The sequence below is a fragment of the Natator depressus genome, chromosome 23 (genome assembly GCF_965152275.1).
Source record: "Natator depressus isolate rNatDep1 chromosome 23, rNatDep2.hap1, whole genome shotgun sequence".
Taxonomy (NCBI): Eukaryota; Metazoa; Chordata; order Testudines; family Cheloniidae; genus Natator; species Natator depressus.
The window spans coordinates 17,388,518-17,409,605 of NC_134256.1; the positions used below are offsets into that span (position 1 = coordinate 17,388,518).

At 55.0% G+C, this 21,088-nt stretch overlaps 1 protein-coding gene across 1 annotated transcript; it reads right to left on the reverse strand.

Moving 5' to 3' along the window:
• Window positions 1–3,627: 3,627 nt before the first annotated feature.
• LOC141976256 (uncharacterized) lies at window positions 3,628–10,599 on the reverse strand. Its single transcript, XM_074937148.1, has 6 exons — window positions 10,476–10,599; window positions 8,680–8,876; window positions 7,763–7,857; window positions 5,872–6,027; window positions 5,311–5,432; window positions 3,628–4,834 (listed from the first exon to the last, which is right to left on the reverse strand). The coding sequence occupies exons 4-6, from the start codon at window positions 5,881–5,883 to the stop codon at window positions 4,240–4,242; spliced, it is 729 nt and encodes a 242-aa protein (XP_074793249.1). The 5' UTR covers window positions 5,884–6,027; window positions 7,763–7,857; window positions 8,680–8,876; window positions 10,476–10,599; the 3' UTR covers window positions 3,628–4,239.
• Between the last annotated feature and the right edge of the window lie 10,489 nt (window positions 10,600–21,088).

Consider the following 21,088-nt stretch of genomic DNA (forward strand, 5'->3'; position numbering starts at 1 on the left):
CCCCCCCCCCCGGTATTCCCCTGCCCCCCACACTGCCCCCCTCCAGCCCAGGTGGCCGCCATTTCCCAGAGGGCAGCCTGGTGCCAAGCCCATTGGGGACACTGGGAGATGGTGGCCATCTTAACTGAGGGGGGGATGGGCATTTGAGGGGAAATGGGGCTGGGGGTCAGGTGATGGGGTTGTGAGGGGGGATGAGTGGGGGATGGGCGGTGGTGGTAGGGAGGGTTTCAGGGGGTCCAGTCCAGCAGACCCCTCCTTCCAGCTGATCACCCTATATCACCTTCCCCAACAGGCCCTCCCTGGGCAGCGCGTGAACCCCCCCCTTCAGGGAGGTCAGCCCCACCATCCCCCCCTTCTGCCTGAGGCCCCTCCACCCTCCTTACCCACTGGAGTCCAAGCGTCTCCCCCCAGAACCCCACTGTGGCCGGAGAAGCACCGGCCCACCCACCCCAGCTGCCCTGACCCCCAGGCCAGCCCAAGCACTGGCCTGAGCTGAGCCCCCGCTGGCCTCGGGGGAGACAGGGAGTATGGGCTGAGCCCCAGGGCGGAGCGTGGGCAGGGCCACAGGCTGCGTTAGGGAGGCTTAGCCTCCCCTGGCCTATTTAACCCTCCGCCCCCTGAGCCCCTCCCCCGTCCTTTGTTCCCCCACTGGCTGGTCAGGCCACCGGGGTCCTCTCTCCTCAGCCCTTTGTCCTCCCACTGGTCAGAACCGGCTGCCTGCCAAGCTGGGTGGGGGGCCTCCCAGTCACCAGGTCGTTGTCCGGGGTCCCAGCTCCTAGGCGAGCTCACACCTGGTCTCTGCAACAACAAACCCTCTCCCACCACCTCCTCCCAAGCACAGCACACAGGGGAAACTGAGGCACACACTGTAGTCATGCAAACCATTAAGAAAATCTCCCCTCCCTTCGTCACATGGGGTGACTCTGCTAGGCAGCAAATCTGCTGCTGGTCCCCCTCCTGCTCCATGCAGCTGGAAGCAACCTAGGGGGAACGCTCCAGAGTGGTTCTGGAGTAGCTGGTGAGAAGTGGGGTCAGGGATTTAAGAAGGTCCATCGGGACCATCCAGCCAGACGGCTGAAGCACCTTTAATGCTGCCCACAAGTCACACTGCCCCTGGTGTTATCCAGTGCTGTGTTCCCCCCCCCCATGCTCTAACCACTAGAATGCACTCCCCTCCCCAGGCTAGGAATAGAGTCCCCTGATCCACAACTTTCTATTGCCCTCTATCCCAGTGGTTTTCAAACTGCAGGTCACGACCCAGTACTGAATCGCGGTGCCTCTGGTCCGTATCGCCGATCAGGATGTTGAAAGTCCCATCTGTGATGCTGCCCAGCTAAGGCAAGCTCGTTCCTATCTGTTCTGACACCCCGCTATGCACCGGAAATGGCCAGCAGCAGGTCCGGCTCCTAGGCAGGAGGGCCACGGGGCTCCGAGCGCTGCACCCGTCCTGAGCACCAGCTCCGTACTCCCATTGGCCGTGTGCCCGTGTGGGGAGGGATCTGAGACCAGGGCATGTGTCCATGTGGGGAGGGATCTGAGACCAGGGCGTGTGTCCATGGGGGGATCTAAGACCAGGGCGTGTGTCCATGTGGGGAGGGATATGAGACCAGGGCCTGTGTCCATGGGGGGATCTGAGACCAGGGAGTGTGTCCATGGAGGGATCTGAGACCAGGGCGTGTGTCCATGGGGGGATCTGAGACCAGGGTGTAGGATCCAGTTGCTCTAGGATCTGGTCCCCAATGAGTCATTTCCTTTCCAGGCTGCTGGCTGGCTGGGTGAAGCAGGGTGTCAGGCTGTGAATGTCTGTGGGACTGGGGAAACTTTACTGTTAAGGACAGGGTAGGTGGGGAGGAGGAGGGGAAAAGAAGCACTGAGCCCTGAATCTTCACCCCAAAATTCACTTCAGCCTCCTGGTATTGCCCTCAGTGCAGTCAGGGGTGACTCCGGAGTGACCCCGGGGGCTGAGATCAGAACCGAGCCCACAGGTTCCCTGTGGATGCAGTGAGGTGTCTGTTAGTCCCGGCGCTGTCCCTGGAGCTGGGCACTAAGGGCAGGTTACAGACACACAGGGAGGGGTTTGTGTCTCTCTTTCTCACTCCTGTTTGTGTGTGAATGCAGTGCTCCCTGCACCCAGACCCTCCATCTCCATCAGCCCCAGCAGTGTGGGGGGAGCTGTTACCCTCCGCTGTCAGTACCAGTGCGAGGCCAGGAGGTTATTTCTGTATAAAGATGGAATCCAAATCTGGGGACCTGGATGCTGCTGGGGACGGGGGTGAATTCACCATCCCCAGCGCCACATGGGCAGACGCAAGGTTCTACGACTGCTGATCTCGCTCCAGATCGGAGCCGCCCAACTGGTCGGATCCCAATGATTCTGTGGAGATCATTGTAGAAGATTTGGGGCCCGGCTCAGCATCCCTGCTCCCAGCCCCACACCCAGCCAGACCCACAGAGGGTCTTCATTCCAATGGGACGCTCAGAGCCAGGCTCTGCCCTGAGCCCTAGGCCCAGCAGAGGAACAGGGATGGAGCCACTGGGGGGTTCCCAGCTGCTGGAGATTCAGGGCCGAGGGGAAGGGATCCCTGCCCCCAGGGGACCTTGGGGTGTCACTTAACCTGCCTGTGTCTCCATTTCCCCTTGTATGAAGGGTGGATAATCATACTCCCTTGAGTCTGGTTAGAGAGTCAGGGTTGGCTTTAAGCCGTCAGCTTTTTCTCACCGTGTCTGTGCAGCACCCAGCACTCTCACTCCCAGCCCCCGTCCCCACGCTCTAACCACTAGACCCCAGTCCCATCCCAGAGCCAGAGACAGAACCCAGTAATCCTGGCTCCCAGGCTGTGGTGCCTCATTAAATGGATAGATGGGTACAGAGTGCTGTGGATTTACGTCCTCGGGCAGTTTCAGTCGTAGCTCCCAGGAATCTCTGGGATCTCGGAGAGGTTCCTCTGGCTGGGTTTTCTCCCAGGGGCCCCGTGTCTGGGACCATGCGGTGAGGACAGGGCACAGTGACTGTGCCGGGGTCTGTCCCACGGCCTGTCTCCTCATTACAGAGCTCAGCTACCCCAAACCATGCCAGGGTATTGCTTTGGGGTACACAGTCACAACCCCCCATTCCTGGGGTATCAGGATTGTCTGCTCAGGGGATCCCCACCCAAGGAGCAGGGGATGGGGGTTCTGGACCCAGTAAAACCCAATCTGCCTTGCAGGCTGCCAGCTGGGAGCCAGGCTTGACGAGATGCTGCCCGTGGGGACCCAGCACCTCCAGGGACGATGTGAAACCCCCGACGCACAGATAGAGATGGGAGACCCAGACGCATGGACAGAGACGTGAGGCTCCAGGATGCTCAGAAGCTTTATTGGCGGCAATCGCACATCAGAGAATCAGCAAAAAGCATCACCTGCAGACTGGAACAACCCCAAAGCAGCCCCCCACTGACGGAGCCCCATGCTCCGAGATCCCCACTGCCCCACTCTGGCTATGGCTCATACCCAGGAATCCCCCCACCACCACCTGTGTAAGGGGCTTCCCCCTCTAATCCAGCCCCATCATACTGTCACCAGGCACAGTGTGCCCTGCTCCCATCCACTGCCCCCTCCCCCGGGCCTTGTGCAGGGATGGAGGCTGGGTTCTAGATCAGAGTTCTGGGCTCACTGGGTGAATGTGGGTTCTAGACTGCAGCTCAGAGACACCCAGGGATGGGGGCCATGTTCTCGACTGGAGCTTGACGCACTGTGGGGGATGAAGGTTTAGAACAGAGCTTGAGGCCCACTGTGGGGGTGGCAATTCTGGGTTGGTGCACACTTGGGGCGAGGGACGGGCTTCTAGATCACAGATTGGAGCACACCCAGGGATGGAGTTCTACGCTGGAGCATAACCAGAGATGGGAATGGGGTACTGCATTGGAGCACACCCAGCAATGGGGCTCTAAATGGCTGATTTTAGCACATCCATGCATGGGGTTCTAGATGGGAACACACTCTGGAAGGGGTTCTAGGTTGGCACATACCTGTGAATCACGTTCTATACCAGTGCATGCCTGGGAATAGGGTTCTAGATTGGAGCACTCCTGTGGGTTGGGGTTCTAGATTGGAGAACACATTGGAATGGGGTTCTGGATTGCAGCTTAGTGCCCGGTTGGGACGTGTTTCTGTTACGCTCAGCGAGCCAGAAGCGCATGGGCAGCGAGGGAGGCCAGTGGCACAAAGAGCCACATGCGACTCCCGGCTCCGCTCTGTCATCTACCTCTTCCCAGCCAGGCAGGGGTTGTTTCGGGGGTCCACCGGAGCACAGTCCTGGCAGCCGTTGTTGTCGCAGCGCAGCAGGGGCACATCGCACAGCCGGTGCCAGGCCTGCAGCAGGTCCTGGCGGGTCACGACAGGCCTCAAGTCATGATGAAAGATCTTCTGGAACACGAAGGCCTTGTAGTTGTTGTCGATGGCCGAGAAGGCAGCACTGGTCATCCCCACGATGTTGGAGCGCCCGGCCTCACGCAGACACTTGGTGGAGCAGGGCGAGTTGAAGGTGAATAAGATCAGGCAGCTGTTCTGGCCGTAGGTCCTGGCCGTGAGCTGGGCCACAAGGCTGTTTGGGCCGGAGAGAAGACGCCACTCGCTGTGCTCCGTGTATTTCCTACTCTGTGTAATCACTTCCTTTGGCCGGGCGGCCACGATGTTCCCGCTGGGCGGGTTATACAAGGCACCAAAAGGTCCAATCGTCTCTCTCATGTCTGCTAGCTGGGTCATGGGCAGATAGGTGGCCACGTCGTGGGGGTTGCTGCAGGTGGCATGGGGCAGAGTGGCGGCAAAGGCGTATTGCCTGTTGACTCCGCCGTTACTGAAAGAGGGCAGGAGACAGAGGGGTCAGGGGGCACCAGGCTCCTGGGACTGAGCCAAGAGATGCCAAGTGAAAGGGAGAGAAAGGGGAATAGGCCTGAAAAACCAACCCAGCTCTGGACTCCACCTACCCCGGAAGCCCCAGAATCGCCCCTCCCAGCTGTGGGCTCCGTCACCCCCCTTGCCCCCAGAATCGCCCCTAGCATCGACCCGGTGTGTGATCTAATGCAGGGGTCAGTGCATCCCTGGCATGCTGGGTGCTCTCTGCCCTCAGTTCGGTGTCTCTAGTGCCTGGCACAATAGCAGACCCCGGCTCTCAGGTGGGGTCTGGGCAGAGCCGGGCCCACTGGGGCCCCCCGACCTGCTGGGTGTCCCTACGAACCGGTGGGATTGAACCAGGGCCATTCTCTGCTGCCCTTCGCAGCTGGGCTACAGAGGCAGGGAAGGACAGAGACAAACCCCAGGCTGGTCACTCACTTGTTCACATGATCCACGATTTTTTTGAGCACGGCCGGGTCAATGCTCCTGGCGGTCTCTGGCCCGAAGCAGAGGAGAAGGGGCAGCAGCAGGAGTCCAGCCCTGGGCATCTGTCCCTGCACCTGAACAGAACCCCACAGCGTCAGCACCCCCGAGCCCTGGGCACAACCCAGAGCCCCTTGACCCACATCCACTAGCCCCTGCTGGGCTACTGACAGGAGAGGGGGCAAGGGATACCCCCATGGGGCTCAATAGGTCAGTAAACAGTGGGGCTCGGGGGGAGTCATCAGGGTTTCCATGGGCAGGAGAAGGTGGGGGGAGGGAGGACTCCCCTGGGGCTTCATGGGGCAGGGAAGGTGGGTAGCAGAGGAGACTCCCCCGGGGCTCTATGGGGCAGGAGTGTTGGAGGAAGGGGGTGCTCATCTGGGGGTCCAAGGGGAAGGGGTAGTTAGAGGGCAGAGGGGGGACTCCCCTGAGGCTCCATGGGCTGGGGTAGGTGTGGGTCAGGGGGCTCCCCTGGGCTCTATGGGACAGGGGTGATGGGGGAAAGGTGGGGCTCACCTGGGGCTCCATGGTAGGCGGTGAAGGGTCCGTGTCTCTGCTGACAGATGCTCACACCCGCTCCCGGTGCGACAGGCTCCCAGCCCTGCTCTGTTTGGCCCCTGGCAGACCAGGAGGGGCTGTAGGGCGGGAGCTGCTGGCCACAGACACTGGGATCTGGGGGCAGAGAACAGGGTGGGGAGCTGAACAGGGGCTTTGAGAACTTCCTCCTGCTCCCGGCCAGACAGCAGTGTGGGGCAGGTGAGTCACTGCTCGGCTCAAACCTGGGCAAGTTACCTCCCTGGACTGGCACGTCTCACACCACCCTGAGGAAACTTTAAGAGGTCTCTGCGGTCAGTGCCCAGATAAATACATGTCCCCATCAAGGAAATGTGGGGCCAGACCCCCACATGGTGTAAAGCAGGATCGCTGCATTGCAGTCAGTTGGCCCTGCTCTATTGGAGAGGGAATTTTGGTAATATGTGTAGGCATTCCTCAGTTTCCCTCTTTGCTTTATATTGCTCTGTAATGTACACGGCCTATAAACAGTTCTTGGGGCAGAGCCAGAGACTCGGGGTGTCAGGTCATGCCGCTGTCTGGGATGGAACCAATGGGTCAGTAAAAGCCTGGCTGAAACCGACCCAGATCAATGAAGAAGCTGGAAAGACAACGGGCTAGCAACCAACAAGCAAGAGGAAGTGGATTTTTTCCCATGTCTCTGCAGGGAAGTTGGGCAAAGGCCCCACCTGGAGAACCGAGGGGAAAGGTGCCAGCTGGCTGGGTGAAGAACCGGCCTTTGCAGAGAGAGACACACGCACCGGGAACTCAGGGCAAAGGGACAGAGACAGAGCCAAGGTGGTTTCTAGGGTCACATGGTTCAAAGCAGGGTTGGCCAGGCAGAACTCTCCCTTATCTCTGCCTCTGACAGCCTGAACAGTGATTACACTGACCGGGTTGTGTATTGGGGGGTGACCTGCCCCTATCACAAATGGCAGGTCCTTGTCCTGGGCGGCTACTTTATAGTTTCAGAGTAACAGCCATGTTAGTCTGTATCCGCAAAAAGAACAGGAGTCCTTGTGGCACCTTAGAGACTAACCAGTTTATTAGAGCATAAACTTTCGTGGGCTACAGCCCTCTTTATCGGACGCATAGAATGGAACATATAGTAAGAAGATATATATATATACACATACAGAGAAGGTGGAAGTTGCCATACAAACTGTAAGAGGTTTCAGAGTAGCAGCCGTGTTAGTCTGTATTCGCAAAAAGAACATTAGTCCTTGTGGCACCTTAGAGACTAACCAATTTATTAGAGAATAAGCTTCTCTGTATACAGAGAAGGTGGAAGTTGCCATACATAAAAAAAAAAACTTTTGTAGTGATAATCAAGTTGGCTACAGAAGTTTTTTTCTCCTGCTGATAACAGCTCATCTTAATTAGCCTCTTGCATCCGATGAAGTGAGCCGCAGCCCACGAAAGCTCATGCTCAAATAAATTTGTAGGTCTCTAAGGTGCCACAAGGACTAATGTTCTTTTTGCGAATACAGACTAACACGGCTGCTACTCTGAAACCTCTTACAGTTTGTATGGCAACTTCCACCTTCTCTGTATGTGTATATATGTATGTATCTTCTTGCTATATGTTCCATTCTATGCATCCGATGAAGTAGCTGTAGCCCACGAAAGCTTATGCTCAAATAAATTTGTTAGTTTCTAAGGTGCCACAAGGACTCCTGTTCTTCTTACTTTACAGTTAACTGAGAAGATGGCAGCTGGTGAAACACACCCAGAAACGGTATTTAATACACACAATATCCTGGGCAAGGATCTATACACAGAACGGTTAGAATAAGCACAGTAAAGTAGGTTCTGGCATGGCTCATACTTCCCGTCCTGCATTGCGCATACTTACAGCTTACGGGGACCGCTGGAAGCAGAGATGGAAGGGGAAGAAAGCGGTGCCAACCAGAAGGAAGGTCCTGATTCCGTTTACACTGTCTCTGGGATCTGACGAAGCCAAAGAAATGGGAAGTGGGGGTGGTATTTTATACCCTTCCCTGTGGTAACAGCATGGCTATGAACCATATTTGATCCTTAACCCTGATTATAATAAGGTCATTAGGTGACTTGATCCATATGAAGCTTTTGCGAAGTCCACAATATTAAGCGTTAATATTCATGATTTGCATCACATATTTCTTAATTCCTGTATGTAAATGCGGTCTAACCGCTTAGCCATTGCATGGCAACTTAATTGCTAAAGGCCCCCAACACTCCCGTCTTGCAGAATCCTGTGGTGTACTGGAGCACTTCATGGTTATCTGCTGGTAGATGATGAGGAGAGTGCAAAATATCTGACCTAGGACAGGTCATCTCCTTAGATTTACAGTATTCAGCTACCTCCCAGCCTTCAGCATAACTTCCCTTCCCTCCCCCGCCCCGCCCCTCCCCCTCCCCGCCGCCACCGGGCCTTGTGCTAACATGACAAGCCTTTAATCCTAGCAAGCTTAAGAACCATTTCCTTAAATCAGCCCCCGCGCCAGGATCCTCTTGTGCTCAGCACTGTACATTAGGCTCTAGAACAGGGGAAGGCAAAGTATTTGGCCCAAGGGCCATGAATGCTCACGAAATTGGGGTTGGGGTGTGGGAGGGGTGAGGTCTCTGGCTAGGGGTGCAGGCTCTGGGGTGGGGCCAGAAATGAGGAGTTCAGGGTGCAGGAGGGGGCTCCGGGCTTGGGCAGGGGCTTGGGGGCAGGAGATGGATCAGGGCTGGGGCAGGGGGTTGGGTCACAGGAGGGGGTCAGGGGTGCAGGCTCCAGGCGGCGCTTACCTCAAGCAGCTCCTGGAAGCAGCGGCATGTCCTTCCTCCGGCTCCTACGCAGGGGTGCAGTCAGGCGGCTCTGTGCACTGCCCTGTCCGCAGGGACCACCCCTGCAGCTCCCAGCCAAAGGTCAGACGACAGGACACTGGGCTAGATGGACTGTTAGTCTCACCCGGTATGGCTGTTCTTATGTTCTTATAAATAGACTAGTGAATAATAGTAAGGTATGAGTTGTTGACTGAGAGATAGTTACTTTGTATATTTTGACATGTGATGTTGATAACTTGTCTTTTAATGGTTTCTAAAGCATTAACTTTTTGAATCTCAGCATGTACTGATGTTAAGTAATAGTCTGACTCTCTCCCCCACCCCCACCCCATCATAATTTCCTGCAACTCTGAACATTCAAACAAATAAAAATCTAAAACTAGTTTAAAATAAACATGGATCTCTGTCAAAACTGTAACCAAAAAAATCAAATGGTTTGGGGCATCTCTAGCCAACCCCAATAGTAGCCCGTCTTGTGTGTTACCTTTTAGGACATTGATCCTCTCACCAGGTTTCAGTATCCAGCTGGTGAGGCGCAGAATTTCCTGCTTACTTCTGTGTCTGTCCCTTGTTGCTTTAAAGCAGTCCATGAGTCAGTCCTTTGGGCACCTCCCTGAGAGCCACCTCTCCCCTGCCCTGTTTTTCCTGAAAGGCTGTATGGTTTGTGACCAGGGAAATGGCATCTGATTAACTGAGACAGGATCAGATTTGGTTTTAGGCTGTTTGAAACCTTGGATTGTTTTTCACTAAACACTCATTTAACTCAAACACCTGAGCCACCATAGGGAGAAAAGATGTCTTTGTTAAAGGTTCTTTGTAAAGCTTTAACTTGCAGATCCCCCAGCCCTTGCTCCTTGGCTGAAGGGCTAAGAAAATATCTGCTTCCGTAGCTCTTCCAAGGGCGGCTTCAAGAAAAGCAAGGAAGAAAAGACCCATTAAGCCTGATATTTCTAAAACAAAACCAAGCTGTGAAATGGTCATGCTCTCTGTAACCTAAGCCCTCCTGCAGGGCGGAGAGTCCAGCACTCATTCTGCGGGCATTGCTCCGGGCGCAGGGACACACACACACTCTGATCTCATTCATGGAGACTCAGCTTTGGGTCTCGCTTAGTTTATCCTTTCTTTTCCTGCAAGGCACAGTGCTTCACCGAGCATCTCCATTGCTGCAGTGGAGGCCAAGGAATACTGGGACAGCACAGAACTTGGAAGCACTGTGACGGGTTGGGTCACAGAGATGCCCTTGTGACTGCCACCTGATGTGCTGGGACTACCTCTGAGCCCGTTTTCCCTGCCAGCTTGGGACTTCAGTACCTTGCCTTGTTGAGCCAGACACAGTAGCCTGGTACAAACACAGACCCAGGTCTGAACCACGTCTCCCACAAGCTGCAGGCTTAACTGAAAACAGCTTAAGGAGTGTTCCTGTCTCCAGCGCTCAAATACACAGCTCCCCATGGGGTCCAAACACCAAATAAATCTGTTTTACTCTGTATAAAGCTTATACAGGGTAAACTCATAAATTGTTCACCCTCTATAACACTGATAGAGAGATATGCACAGCTGTTCACTCCCCCAGATATTAATATTTGCTCCGGGTTAATTAATAAGTAAAAAGTGATTTTATTAAGTATATCAAGAGTAGGATTTAAGTGGTTCCAAGTAATAACAGACAGAACAAAGTAAATTACCAAGCAAAATAAAACAAAAACACGCAAGTCTAAGCCTAATACAGTAGGAAACTAAATGCAGGTAAATCTCACCATCAGAGATGTTCCAATAAACTTCTTTGACAGACTAGCCTCCTTCCTAGTCTGGGTCCAGCAATCACTCACAACCCCGTAGATACTGTCCTTTGTTCCAGTTTCTTTCAGGCATCTCTTTGGGGTGGAGAGGCTATCTCTTGAACGAGCTGAAGACAAAATGGAGGGGTTTCCAGGGGCTTATATAGTCTCTCTCTTGTGGGTGGAAACCCCTCTCTTCTCCTGTGTAAAATCTCATCAACAAGATGGAGTTTTGCAGTCACCTGGGCAAGTCACATGTCTATGAATGATTCAGCTTTTTGCAGGCCAATGCCATTGTTTCATGTTAGTTTGAGCGTTCCCAGGAAAGCTCAGATGTGGATTGGCCTCTCCCAAGGTCCATTGTTAGCTAAGTACTCCCCATTACTTGAATAAGCCTTCACAAGCTGTTAACCAAATCTGCCTTATGTGCTTCCTACAGCAAACACTTTAAATGCAAGCATAGATCTCATAACTTCAGATATAAAAATGATCCATGCGTACGAATAGGATGGATACAGTCAGGAGAACATAACCTTTGCAAAGATATGTTACATGGCATGTCTAGCATAAAACATATTCCAGTTATGTCATATTTGCACTCATAAGCATATTTCTATAAAGCATTATGGGGTGCAACGTCACAAGCACCATCTAGGACAGGGGTCTCAAACTCAAATGACCACGAGGGCAACATGAGGACTAGTACATTGGCCTGAGGGCCGCATCACTGACCCCCCGCCCCCACTGCCCTGGCCCTGCCCCATTCCAACCCCTTCCCCGAAATCCCCACCCCAACTCCACCCCCTCCCTGCCCCCAGGGGTGCAGGGTGCAGCAGGGGGCTCAGGGCAGCGGGTTGGGGTGCAGGAGGGGTGCGGGGTGCAGCAGGGGGTCGGGGTGCGGGGTGTGGCAGGGGGTTCAGGGCAGGGGGTCGGGGTGCAGGAGGGGTGCGGGGTGTGGCAGGGGGTCGGGGTGCAGGAGGGGTGCAGGGTGCAGCAGGGGGCTCAGGGCAGGGGGTTGGGGTGCAGGAGGGCTGTGGGGTGCGACAGGGTATCAGGTTGCAGGAGGGGTGCAGCAGGGGGCTCAGGGCAGGAGGTTCGGGGGGTGGGCTCCGGCCTGGCGCACACCAGGGGCAGGGCAGGCTCCCCACTTGCCTGCCCTGCCCCCGCGCCACTCCGGGAAGTGGCTGGAACGGGGGGGGGGGGGGTCTATGTGTTAGAATCATAGAATCATAGAATATCAGGGTTGGAAGGGACCTCAGGAGGTCATCTAGTCCAACCCCCTGCTCAAAGCCGGACCAATCCCCATTTAAATCATCCCAGCCAGGGCTTTGTCAAGCCTGACCTTAAAAACTTCTAAGGAAGGAGATTCTACCACCTCCCTAGGTAACGCATTCCAGTGTTTCACCACCCTCTTGGTGAAAAAGTTTTTCCTAATATCCAACCTAAACCTCCCCCACTGCAACTTGAGACCATTACTTCTTGTCTTGTCCTCTTCTACCACTGAGAATAGTCTAGAACCATCCTCTCTGGAACCACCTCTCAGGTAGTTGAAAGTAGCTATCAAATCCCCCCTCATTCTTCTCTTCTGCAGACTAAACAATCCCAGTTCCCTCAGCCTCTCCTCATAAGTCATGTGTTCCAGACCCCTAATCATTTTTGTTGCCCTTCGCTGGACTCTCTCCAATTTATCCACATCCTTCTTGTAGTGTGGGGCCCAAAACTGGACACAGTACTCCAGATGAGGCCTCACCAATGTTCAATAGAGAGGAACGATCACGTCCCTCGATCTGCTCGCTATGCCCCTACTTATACATCCCAAAATGCCATTGGCCTTCTTGGCAACAAGGGCACACTGCTGACTCATATCCAGCTTCTCGTCCACTGTCACCCCTAGGTCCTTTTCCGCAGAACTGCTGCCTAGCCATTTGGTCCCTAGTCTGTAGCGGTGCATTGGGTTCTTCCGTCCTAAGTGCAGGACCCTGCACTTATCCTTATTGAACCTCATCAGATTTCTTTTGGCCCAATCCTCCAATTTGTCTAGGTCCCTCTGTATCCTATCCCTGCCCTCCAGCGTATCTACCACTCCTCCTAGTTTAGTATCATCCGCAAATTTGCTGAGGGTGCAATCCACACCATCCTCCAGATCATTTATGAAGATATTGAACAAAACCGGCCCCAGGACCGACCCCTGGGGCACTCCACTTGACACCGGCTGCCAACTAGACATGGAGCCATTGATCACTACCCGTTGAGCCCGACAATCTAGCCAACTTTCTACCCACCTTATAGTGCATTCATCCAGCCCATACTTCTTTAACTTGCTGACAAGAATACTGTGGGAGACCGTGTCAAAAGCTTTGCTAAAGTCAAGAAACAATACATCCACTGCTTTCCCTTCATCCACAGAACCAGTAATCTCATCATAGAAGGCGATTAGATTAGTCAGGCATGACCTTCCCTTGGTGAATCCATGCTGACTGTTCCTGATCACTTTCTTCTCATGTAAGTGCTTCAAGATTGATTCTTTGAGGACCTGCTCCATGATTTTTCCGGGGACTGAGGTGAGGCTGACTGGCCTGTAGTTCCCAGGATCCTCCTTCTTCCCTTTTTTAAAGATGAGCACTATGTTTGCCTTTTTCCAATCGTCTGGGACCTCCCCTGATCGCCACGAGTTTTCAAAGATAATGGCCAATGGCTCTGCAATCACAGCCGCCAATTCCTTTAGCACTCTCAGATGCAACTTGTCCGGCCCCATGGACTTGTGCACGTCCAGCTTTTCTAAATAGTCCCTAACCACCTCTTTCTCCCCTGAGGGCTGGCCATCTACTCCCCATGCTGTGATGCCCAGCGCAGCAGTCTGGGAGCTGACCTTGTTCGTGAAGACAGAGGCAAAAAAAGCATTGAGTACATTAGCTTTTTCCACATCCTCTGTCGCTAGGTTGCCTCCCTCATTCAGTAAGGGGCCCACACTTTCCTTGGCTTTCTTCTTGTTGCCAACATACCTGAAGAAACCCTTCTTGTTACTCTTAACATCTCTTGCTAGCTGCAGCTCCAGGTGCGATTTGGCCCTCCTGATTTCATTCCTACATGCCCGAGCAATATTTTTATACTCATCCCTGGTCATATGTCCAACCTTCCACTTCTTGTAGGCTTCTTTTTTATGTTTAAGATCCGCTAGGATTTCACTGTTAAGCCAAGCTGGTCGCCTGCCATATTTACTATTCTTTCGACTCATCGGGATGGTTTGTCCCTGTAACCTCAACAGGGATTCCTTGAAATACAGCTAGCTCTCCTGGACTCCTTTCCCCTTCATGTTAGTCCCCCAGGGGATCCTACCCATCCGTTCCCTGAGGGAGTCGAAGACTGCTTTCCTGAAGTCCAGGGTCCGTATCCTGCTGCTTACCTTTCTTCCCTGTGTCAGGATCCTGAACTCAACCAGCTCATGGTCACTGCCCCCCAGATTCCCATCCACTTTTACTTCCCCCACTAATTCTTCCCGGTTTGTGAGCAGCAGGTCAAGAAAAGCTCCCCCCCAGTTGGCTCCTCTAGCACTTGCACCAGGAAATTGTCCCCTACACTTTCCAAAAATTCCAAGCACCGCCCCCGCAGCTCCCATTGGCTGGGAACAGGGAACCGCGGCCAATGGGAGCTTCAGGGGAGGTACCTGGAGGCACGGCCAGGGCAACACACAGACCCCTGTGCCCCTCCCTCCCCCAGGTTCTGGCCGCTTTCCGGTGCGGGGGCAGGGCAGGCAGGCAGGGAGCCTGCCCTGCCCCTGGTGCACACCAGGCTGGAGCTGCTCTAGGTAAGCACTAGGGGGGGGCGGGGGGGCCGCGGGGAGCTGGCGTGCCACAGAAAATAACCCCATGGGCCACATGTTTGAGACCCCTGATCTAGGACCTCAGGAGGCCTGTAAATTTACTGGTGTCCATTTTCTGGGGCCTAGCCCCATCCGCGCGCACAGCAGGACAGTCGTTTCCCTAGCTTTATCTTGGAGATCTGTAGAGTTTAAGGCTAAAAGGAACCATTAGCCCATCCAGTCTGACTTCCTGTATAGCACAGGATCATTCCCCTGCGTTCAGCCCAATCACTTGTGATTGACTAAAGATAGAGACTTCACCACGGCCCTTGGGAGTTTGCTCCGATGGTCAATTACCTGCTAAAAAATTTCTTCCTAAGTCGAATTTGTCTGGCTTCAGCTTCCAGCCATTGGTCGCTTTTCTCTGCTAGCTTCAAGAGCCAGTTAGCCCCTGGGATTTTCCTCCAGTGCTTATCCACCGTACTCACAGCCCCTCTCGAGCTTTCTGATCAGCGACACTGAGTGAGCCCTGTAAATCCAATGGGAGTTGGGTACCTCTGAGGATCGGTGCCTCACAGTCTTTGTAACAGGATGGCTGCTACCTGAGCACCTTCTCTCGGCAGGATCCCCCCGTTTTTCCTCTCCTCAGGTCCCTTTAAAACCCCCAGAGGCTTTCCCTGGTGAACAATACCCCAGCCGGGGGCTGGTTTAATATCGGGACCAGCTTAGGAGAACCCAGAGTCCCAAGCTCAATCCATGCCAATGACACAAAAAGTCCACGCTTAGCTCTGGCATTGGCTTCTTCCACACCAGCATCCGTTGTCCATTTCCCACCTTCCCCAAACCCCCAGGGGTTCTGTGTGTCCCATCCTCCCCATTCACACCTCACCCGGACCTGGCTCTCCCAGCCTCCATGGCCCAGTGGCTGACGCTGCCACTCGTCGTGGAACAACCCTGGAGGGAGGTCGACCCCCTCGCTCCACATTTGGGCCAATCAAAATGTTTCCTTCTGATTTCGACCCTTTTAAAGAGTGTGTTTAAAACTCCAGTTAAAGCTTCAAGTGAAACGTTGCTGGCGAGCGGCCCGGCCGACGTTAGCCTTTGGAACACGCCCCCAGGCCCCATTTCCACCCAAAAGTTGTTTTAAAAGGCTTCCAGTTGAGAAAGGGGCCGAACCCGCCGCGTTCCTGGCGAAGGCTCCGCTTTCCCCGTGGTGCCGGTTCCCCGTTTAAAAACGGTTAGTTGGGAAAATGACCAGCCCCTCCCCCAGCCTTGACATAGACTCACAGACTTTAAGGCCAGAAGGGTCCATGGTGATCACCCAGTCTGACCTCCTGCATCGTCGCAGGCCACAGAACCTCACCCACTCACTCCTGTAACAGACCTCACCTCTGGCTGAGTTACCGAAGTCCTCAAATCAGGGTTTAAAGACGTCAAGTTACAGAGAATCCACCATTTGCACTCATTTAAAGCGCCTCTTCCCAGTCCTGCTCCTGTTCTGGGAAGGGAAGCCTGCTGAGGCTGGGGCAGCTGGGACATGGGGTAGCTGGGGCTGCCCAGTGGTGGTGGTGGTGGGGGGGGCTCTTGGCACTGGGGCCACGCTGCCCAGTGCTCCCAGGCAGGGGGGACTGCGAGCTACCAGCCACTCCAGTGCTGGGAAGGGAGAGTGTCATAAATATAAAGGGAAGGGTAAACCCTTTAAAATCCCTCCTGGCCAGGGGAAAAATCCTCTCACCTGTAAAGGGTTAAGAAGCTAAAGGTAACCTCCCTGGCACCTGACCAAAATGACCAATGAAGGGACAAGATACTTTCAAAAGCTGGGAGGAGGGAGAAAAACAAAGGGTCTGTGTCTGTCTGTGTGATGCTTTGGCCGGGGACAGAACAGGAATGGAGTCTTAGAACTTAGTAAGTAATCTAGCTAGTTATGCGTTAGATTATGATTTCTTTAAATGGCTGAGAAAATAGCTGTGCTGAATAGAATGAATATTCCTGTCTGTGTGTCTTTTTTGTAACTTAAGGTTTTGCCTAGAGGGATTCTCTATGTTTTGAATCTAATTACCCTGTAAGGTGTCTACCATCCATTTAAGATTAAACTTAATAAGTTTATGGAGGAGATGGTATAATGGGATAACATGGTTTTGGTAATTAAATATTCATGGTAAATAGGCCCAATGGCCTGTGATGTGATATTAGATGGGATGGGATCTGAGTTACCCAGGAAAGAATTTTCTGTAGTATCTGGCTGATGAATCTTGCCCACATGCTCAGGGTTTAGCTGATCGCCATATTTGGGGTCGGGAAGGAATTTTCCTCCAGGGCAGATTGGAAGAGGCCCTGGAGGTTTTTCGCCTTCCTCTGTAGCACGGGGCACGGGTCACTTGCTGGAGGATTCTCTGCTCCTTGAAGTCTTTAAACCACGATTTGAGGACTTCAATAGCACAGACATAGGTGAGAGGTTTTTTGCAGGAGTGGTGGGTGAAATTCTGTGGCCTGCGTTGTGCAGGAGGTCAGACTAGATGATCATAATGGTCCCTTCTGACCTTAATATCTATGAATCCTGATTTTACAGAGGTGATTCCTTTTTACTTCTATTAAAAGTCTTCTTGTAAGGAAATTGAATGCTTTTTCATTGTTCTAAGATCCAAGGGTTTGGGTCTGTGGTCACCTATGCAAATTGGTGAGGATTTTTACCAAACTTTCCCCAGGAAGTGGGGTGCAAGGGTTGGGAGGATTTTGGGGGGAAAGACGTTTCCAAACTATGTTTTTTCAGGAACCCAGAAAAAGTTCGGTGGTGGCAGTGGAAGTCCAAGGGCAAAGGGTAAAATAGTTTGTACCTTGGGGAAGTTTTAACCTAAGCTGGTAAAAGTAAGCTGAGGAGGTTTTCATGCAGGTCCCCACATCTGTACCCTAGAGTTCAGAGTGGGGAAGGAACCTTGACAGAGGGTCTGCGTGCCACCCGCCTGCCTGCCCTGTGCTCTGCGGCTGAGGGCCACATGCCTGCCCGATGCTCTGAGGAGCGGGGGAAGGCCACGCGCTGCCCACGAGCCCAGTGCTGCAGGGGGCCGCCCGCCCGGTGCTCTGGGGTTGGGGGCGGGGGGCTGGCTGCTGCGCGGGAGTCGGGGTTTGGAGGGGAAGGGTGTGGGAGGGGCAGCACCTCAGCAGGAAGGGGTGGACCAGGCCTGGGACTAGCCTCCCCAAGCCAGTGGTTCACCCACCGCCTGTGTCCCACCACTTACTGTACGCCACTGAACATCTGATCGCGGCGGGCAGGAGGCGCTGGGGGGAGCGGGGGAGGAGCTGATTGGCAGGTGGAAGGAGCTGGGAGGGAAGGGGAGGAGCTGATCGGGGGTGGGAGGAGCTGGGAAGGAGTGGGAGGAATTGATCGGTGGGCGGGAGGCACGGGGGGAGGGGGAGGAGCTGATCGGCGGGTGAGAGGAGCTGGGAGGGAAGGGGAGGAGCTGATCGGTGGGTGGGAGGCACTGGGAGGGAAGGGGAGGAGCTGATAGGGGGTGGGAGGAGCTGGGAGGGAGTGGGAGGGGCTGATCAGTGGGTGGGAGGCACTGGGAGGGAAGGGGAGGAGCTGATCTGTGGGTGGGAGGGGCTGATCAGTGGGTGGGAGGCACTGGGAGGGAAGGGAAGAAGCTGATAGAGGGTGGGAGGAGCTGGGAGGGGGTGGGAGGGGCTGATCAGTGGGTGGGAAGAGCTGGGAGGGAGGGGAAGGAGCTCATCGGCAGGTAAGAGGAGCTGGGAGTGGGAGGGGCTGATAGGTGGGCGGGAGGCACTGGGAGGGAAGAGGAGGAGCTGATAGGGGGTGGGAGAAGCTGGGAGGGAAGGGGAGGAGCTGATCGGTGCAGCTGCTGGTGGGTGCTGAGCACCCACTATTTTTTCCCCGTGGGAGCTCCAGCCTCAGAGCACTGAGGGGGTCGGTGCCTGTGACCTGTGCCCCAGTCAGGAGGCTTTCTTGGCACCACCCAGTGAGGTGTTGGTAGCAAACTTAGTTAATAGTCCCAAGAAAACATAAACAAAAGTTCTTTTCCCTTTCCTGGGCTCCAGGGTCAGTTCTTTCCCACTCTCCTACAGAGGCCGCTGACTCTCGGGGCTTTTCCCCTCTGGGACTCTCCCTTCTTCAAGGGCCAGTCACAGGGGCCAGCGGGACTCCCTGCCCTCTACTCAGTCCTCCTCTGGACCATCTGCCAGGGAGTTCCCCTTCTCCAGTCTACCAGAGAAACAAGACCATCTGGTTCCTAGTCGATCACCTGGGAGGGCCCCTGATCTGTCACAGGGCCCAAGTCCTCAAGGGTTAGCTAGCCTGTGACAAGCTCCCATAGGTCTTCTCCGTGTGGTTTTGGTTTCGAGTTCTCTGTGATGCCTGATCTCAGTTGGATAAAACACGAGAGGTTCTGTGTAACTGGACATGTGACCCAGCTGTGCAGCGTGACTTTCTGGCCCTCTCCGGAGGTCTGGTCAGAGGTGGCAGACGCTGCACTGAAGAAGTTAGCCCCGTCGGTCGTGCACTAGCAGGTTGTGCTTTTAGACCTGGGGAGCACCAGGGTTCGATCCTGCAGCCAGCATTGGTGGTTGTGCGGAAGGAGTGAGAGCAGAAGGACCGGGTGGGGCCTCTGCTCGGTCTGTGACACTATGGACAATGCCTCTCGGTAACCTGTAGCTTTCGAGCTTTGCTCTCAGAGACCCCTCATGGGTGCTGCCTGCCAGCTCCCAGGCTCTTTGGCTTCTTGATTCAATCTTGCCACGGGAGTGGGGGTAGCAGGAGGAGACAGCAGACATGGGGGAGATTGTGTAAATGCCGGGGCGGGGAGGAGATGAAGGAAGCAGGAGGCCAAGGGAAGAGACAATTATTACTTGTATTACAGAGCCCCAATCCTTGATCAGGACCCCGGGATGCTAGGCACTGTACTTTATTAGGTGTATTACAGTAGTGTGAGGTGCCCCACTCATGGCCCAGGAGCAGGGGCGCCGGAACCAGGAGGCTGGGACGGGGCAGGGTGAACCCTCCATTGTGGGTTGACGAAGCCAAGCCCCCTTTGCTCTATTGGGCATGCTCCAGGTGCACTGGTATAAAAGGGAGCAGCTCAGCTCAGTTGGGGCTGACCGCCGGGGAGGAAGGACGTGCTCTGTTGGCTCCAGATCAGCCCAAGCCCGAGGCCATGGAAAATGGAGACACTGTAACCCAAGCAGACGCTAAGGTTCCCCCGAGACCCTGCTGCGTCAGGAGTCGCCAGGGACAGCACAGACTGGGGAACCCGCAGACAGCAGAGACGGGAAATACCGTAGGAAGAAGCCCAAAGGAATTAGACAGTGGCCTGGTTAGGGAACCGGAGTTTGGAGTCAGGGTGTTTCAATCGGAACTGCCTCCCCGCTGACTCAGCAGCAGGGGCCTATGCCCCTACCAGGGTCCTGGGCTGGGGTCCAGTGGAGAGGGAGAGCCTGGACCGCCCCCTACCAGGGCTGCCACCCCTTCCTTGTGTGTGGCAGCCCCCGTCCCGACTGACTTCGGCCACTAGGCCTCACTGCCCTGCCAAGAAGGGCGAATCTGCGGACTCTGGCTGCTAGGCCTCACTGTCTTGTCATCCTGGGCGAACACACTGATTGGGGCTACGAGGCCTTACTCCACTGCTAACAGGGACGAATCTATTGATGCTGGCCATTGGGCCGTATTACCCTGTCTCACTGGAGTGAACTTACGGACTGTAGCCACTGGGCCTTACTGCCCTGCCGGCTGGGGCCCATTTATTGACTCTGGCCATTGGGCCACACTCCCCTACTAAGAAGGGAAAGCATATAGACTGGGGTCAGGAGCGTGATGGGGTGCACTCGCCCTGCACTGGACGGGGCTTTACCCAACCCTGTCACAGAGGGCCACATGCGCCCGCTGTTCTACTTGGGTGTAGAAGCCTCCGGCAGGGGCTGCGCTTTGTGGTGGGGGAGCTGGCTGATCAGGTGATCAGCTCCCCCATTGTGAAGTGCAGCCCCTGCCAGCGGTGCCAGGCTTTTCCCAGTGGAGGGTGGCTGAGGTGGCCCTTAGCCCCCCTTTGCCATGGGGCCCCACCCCTTGGCCAAGCCGGAAGCCAGAGCTGGGCTGTGGTAAGAGTGGTCCTGGGAGCCCTGGACCATCCACCTGCCCTGGGGGGCAGGCTGGGAGCTGCTCTCGGGCCCCCTGGTCCCCCATCCCAGGGAAGCTGGAGGGTCCAGTGCTCCCTAGAGCACCCTGGACATCCTGGGTGGCTCTAACCATGACCTGGCTCTAGCTTCTGGCCTGACCAGGGGGCAGGGCCTCAGGGGGAGAGGTGGAGTGGGGGTGGAATCACGGTTCCAGCACCGGTGGCCCCCCCACTTCTACACAGGTTCTGGCGCTCCTGCCCAGGACCCAGATGTGCTAGGTACAGTACAAACACAGAACAAAGAGATGGTCCCTGCCCCAAAAAGCCGACAATCTGAGTATAAGCCAAGAGACACCAGGTGGAGACAGGCAGACGGGAGGGACAGGGAGACAATATTGGTCCGCGTGGCGGGCAGGGGTCTCAGCTCATCAGCCCCCTACCTGGTGTTGAATTATCTGTCGACACAGCAGCAAAGGGGAGTTTTAGGGTGGGGTTGGGCGGCGGATAATGAGGCGGCTTTGTGGGGGTTCAGGGAGAGCTCCTCCCAAGTGTGATGGGCAGTGGGGAGACAGCACCCCAGGGGGGGAGCGCCCCTAGTGACCCCTGGAGTGGTGCTGCCATGGCGCGGTGCGCTCCCCTACGGGTACTGCTAGGGGAAAAACTTCCGGCACCGG

Excerpts from the sequence above, each read along its gene's own strand:
- LOC141976256 (XM_074937148.1), bottom strand. Across the intron at positions 4,835-5,310 it reads ATCGTGGATCATGTGAACAA|TAACGGCGGAGTCAACAGGC; the intron begins GTGAGTGACCAG and ends GCCCTCTTTCAG.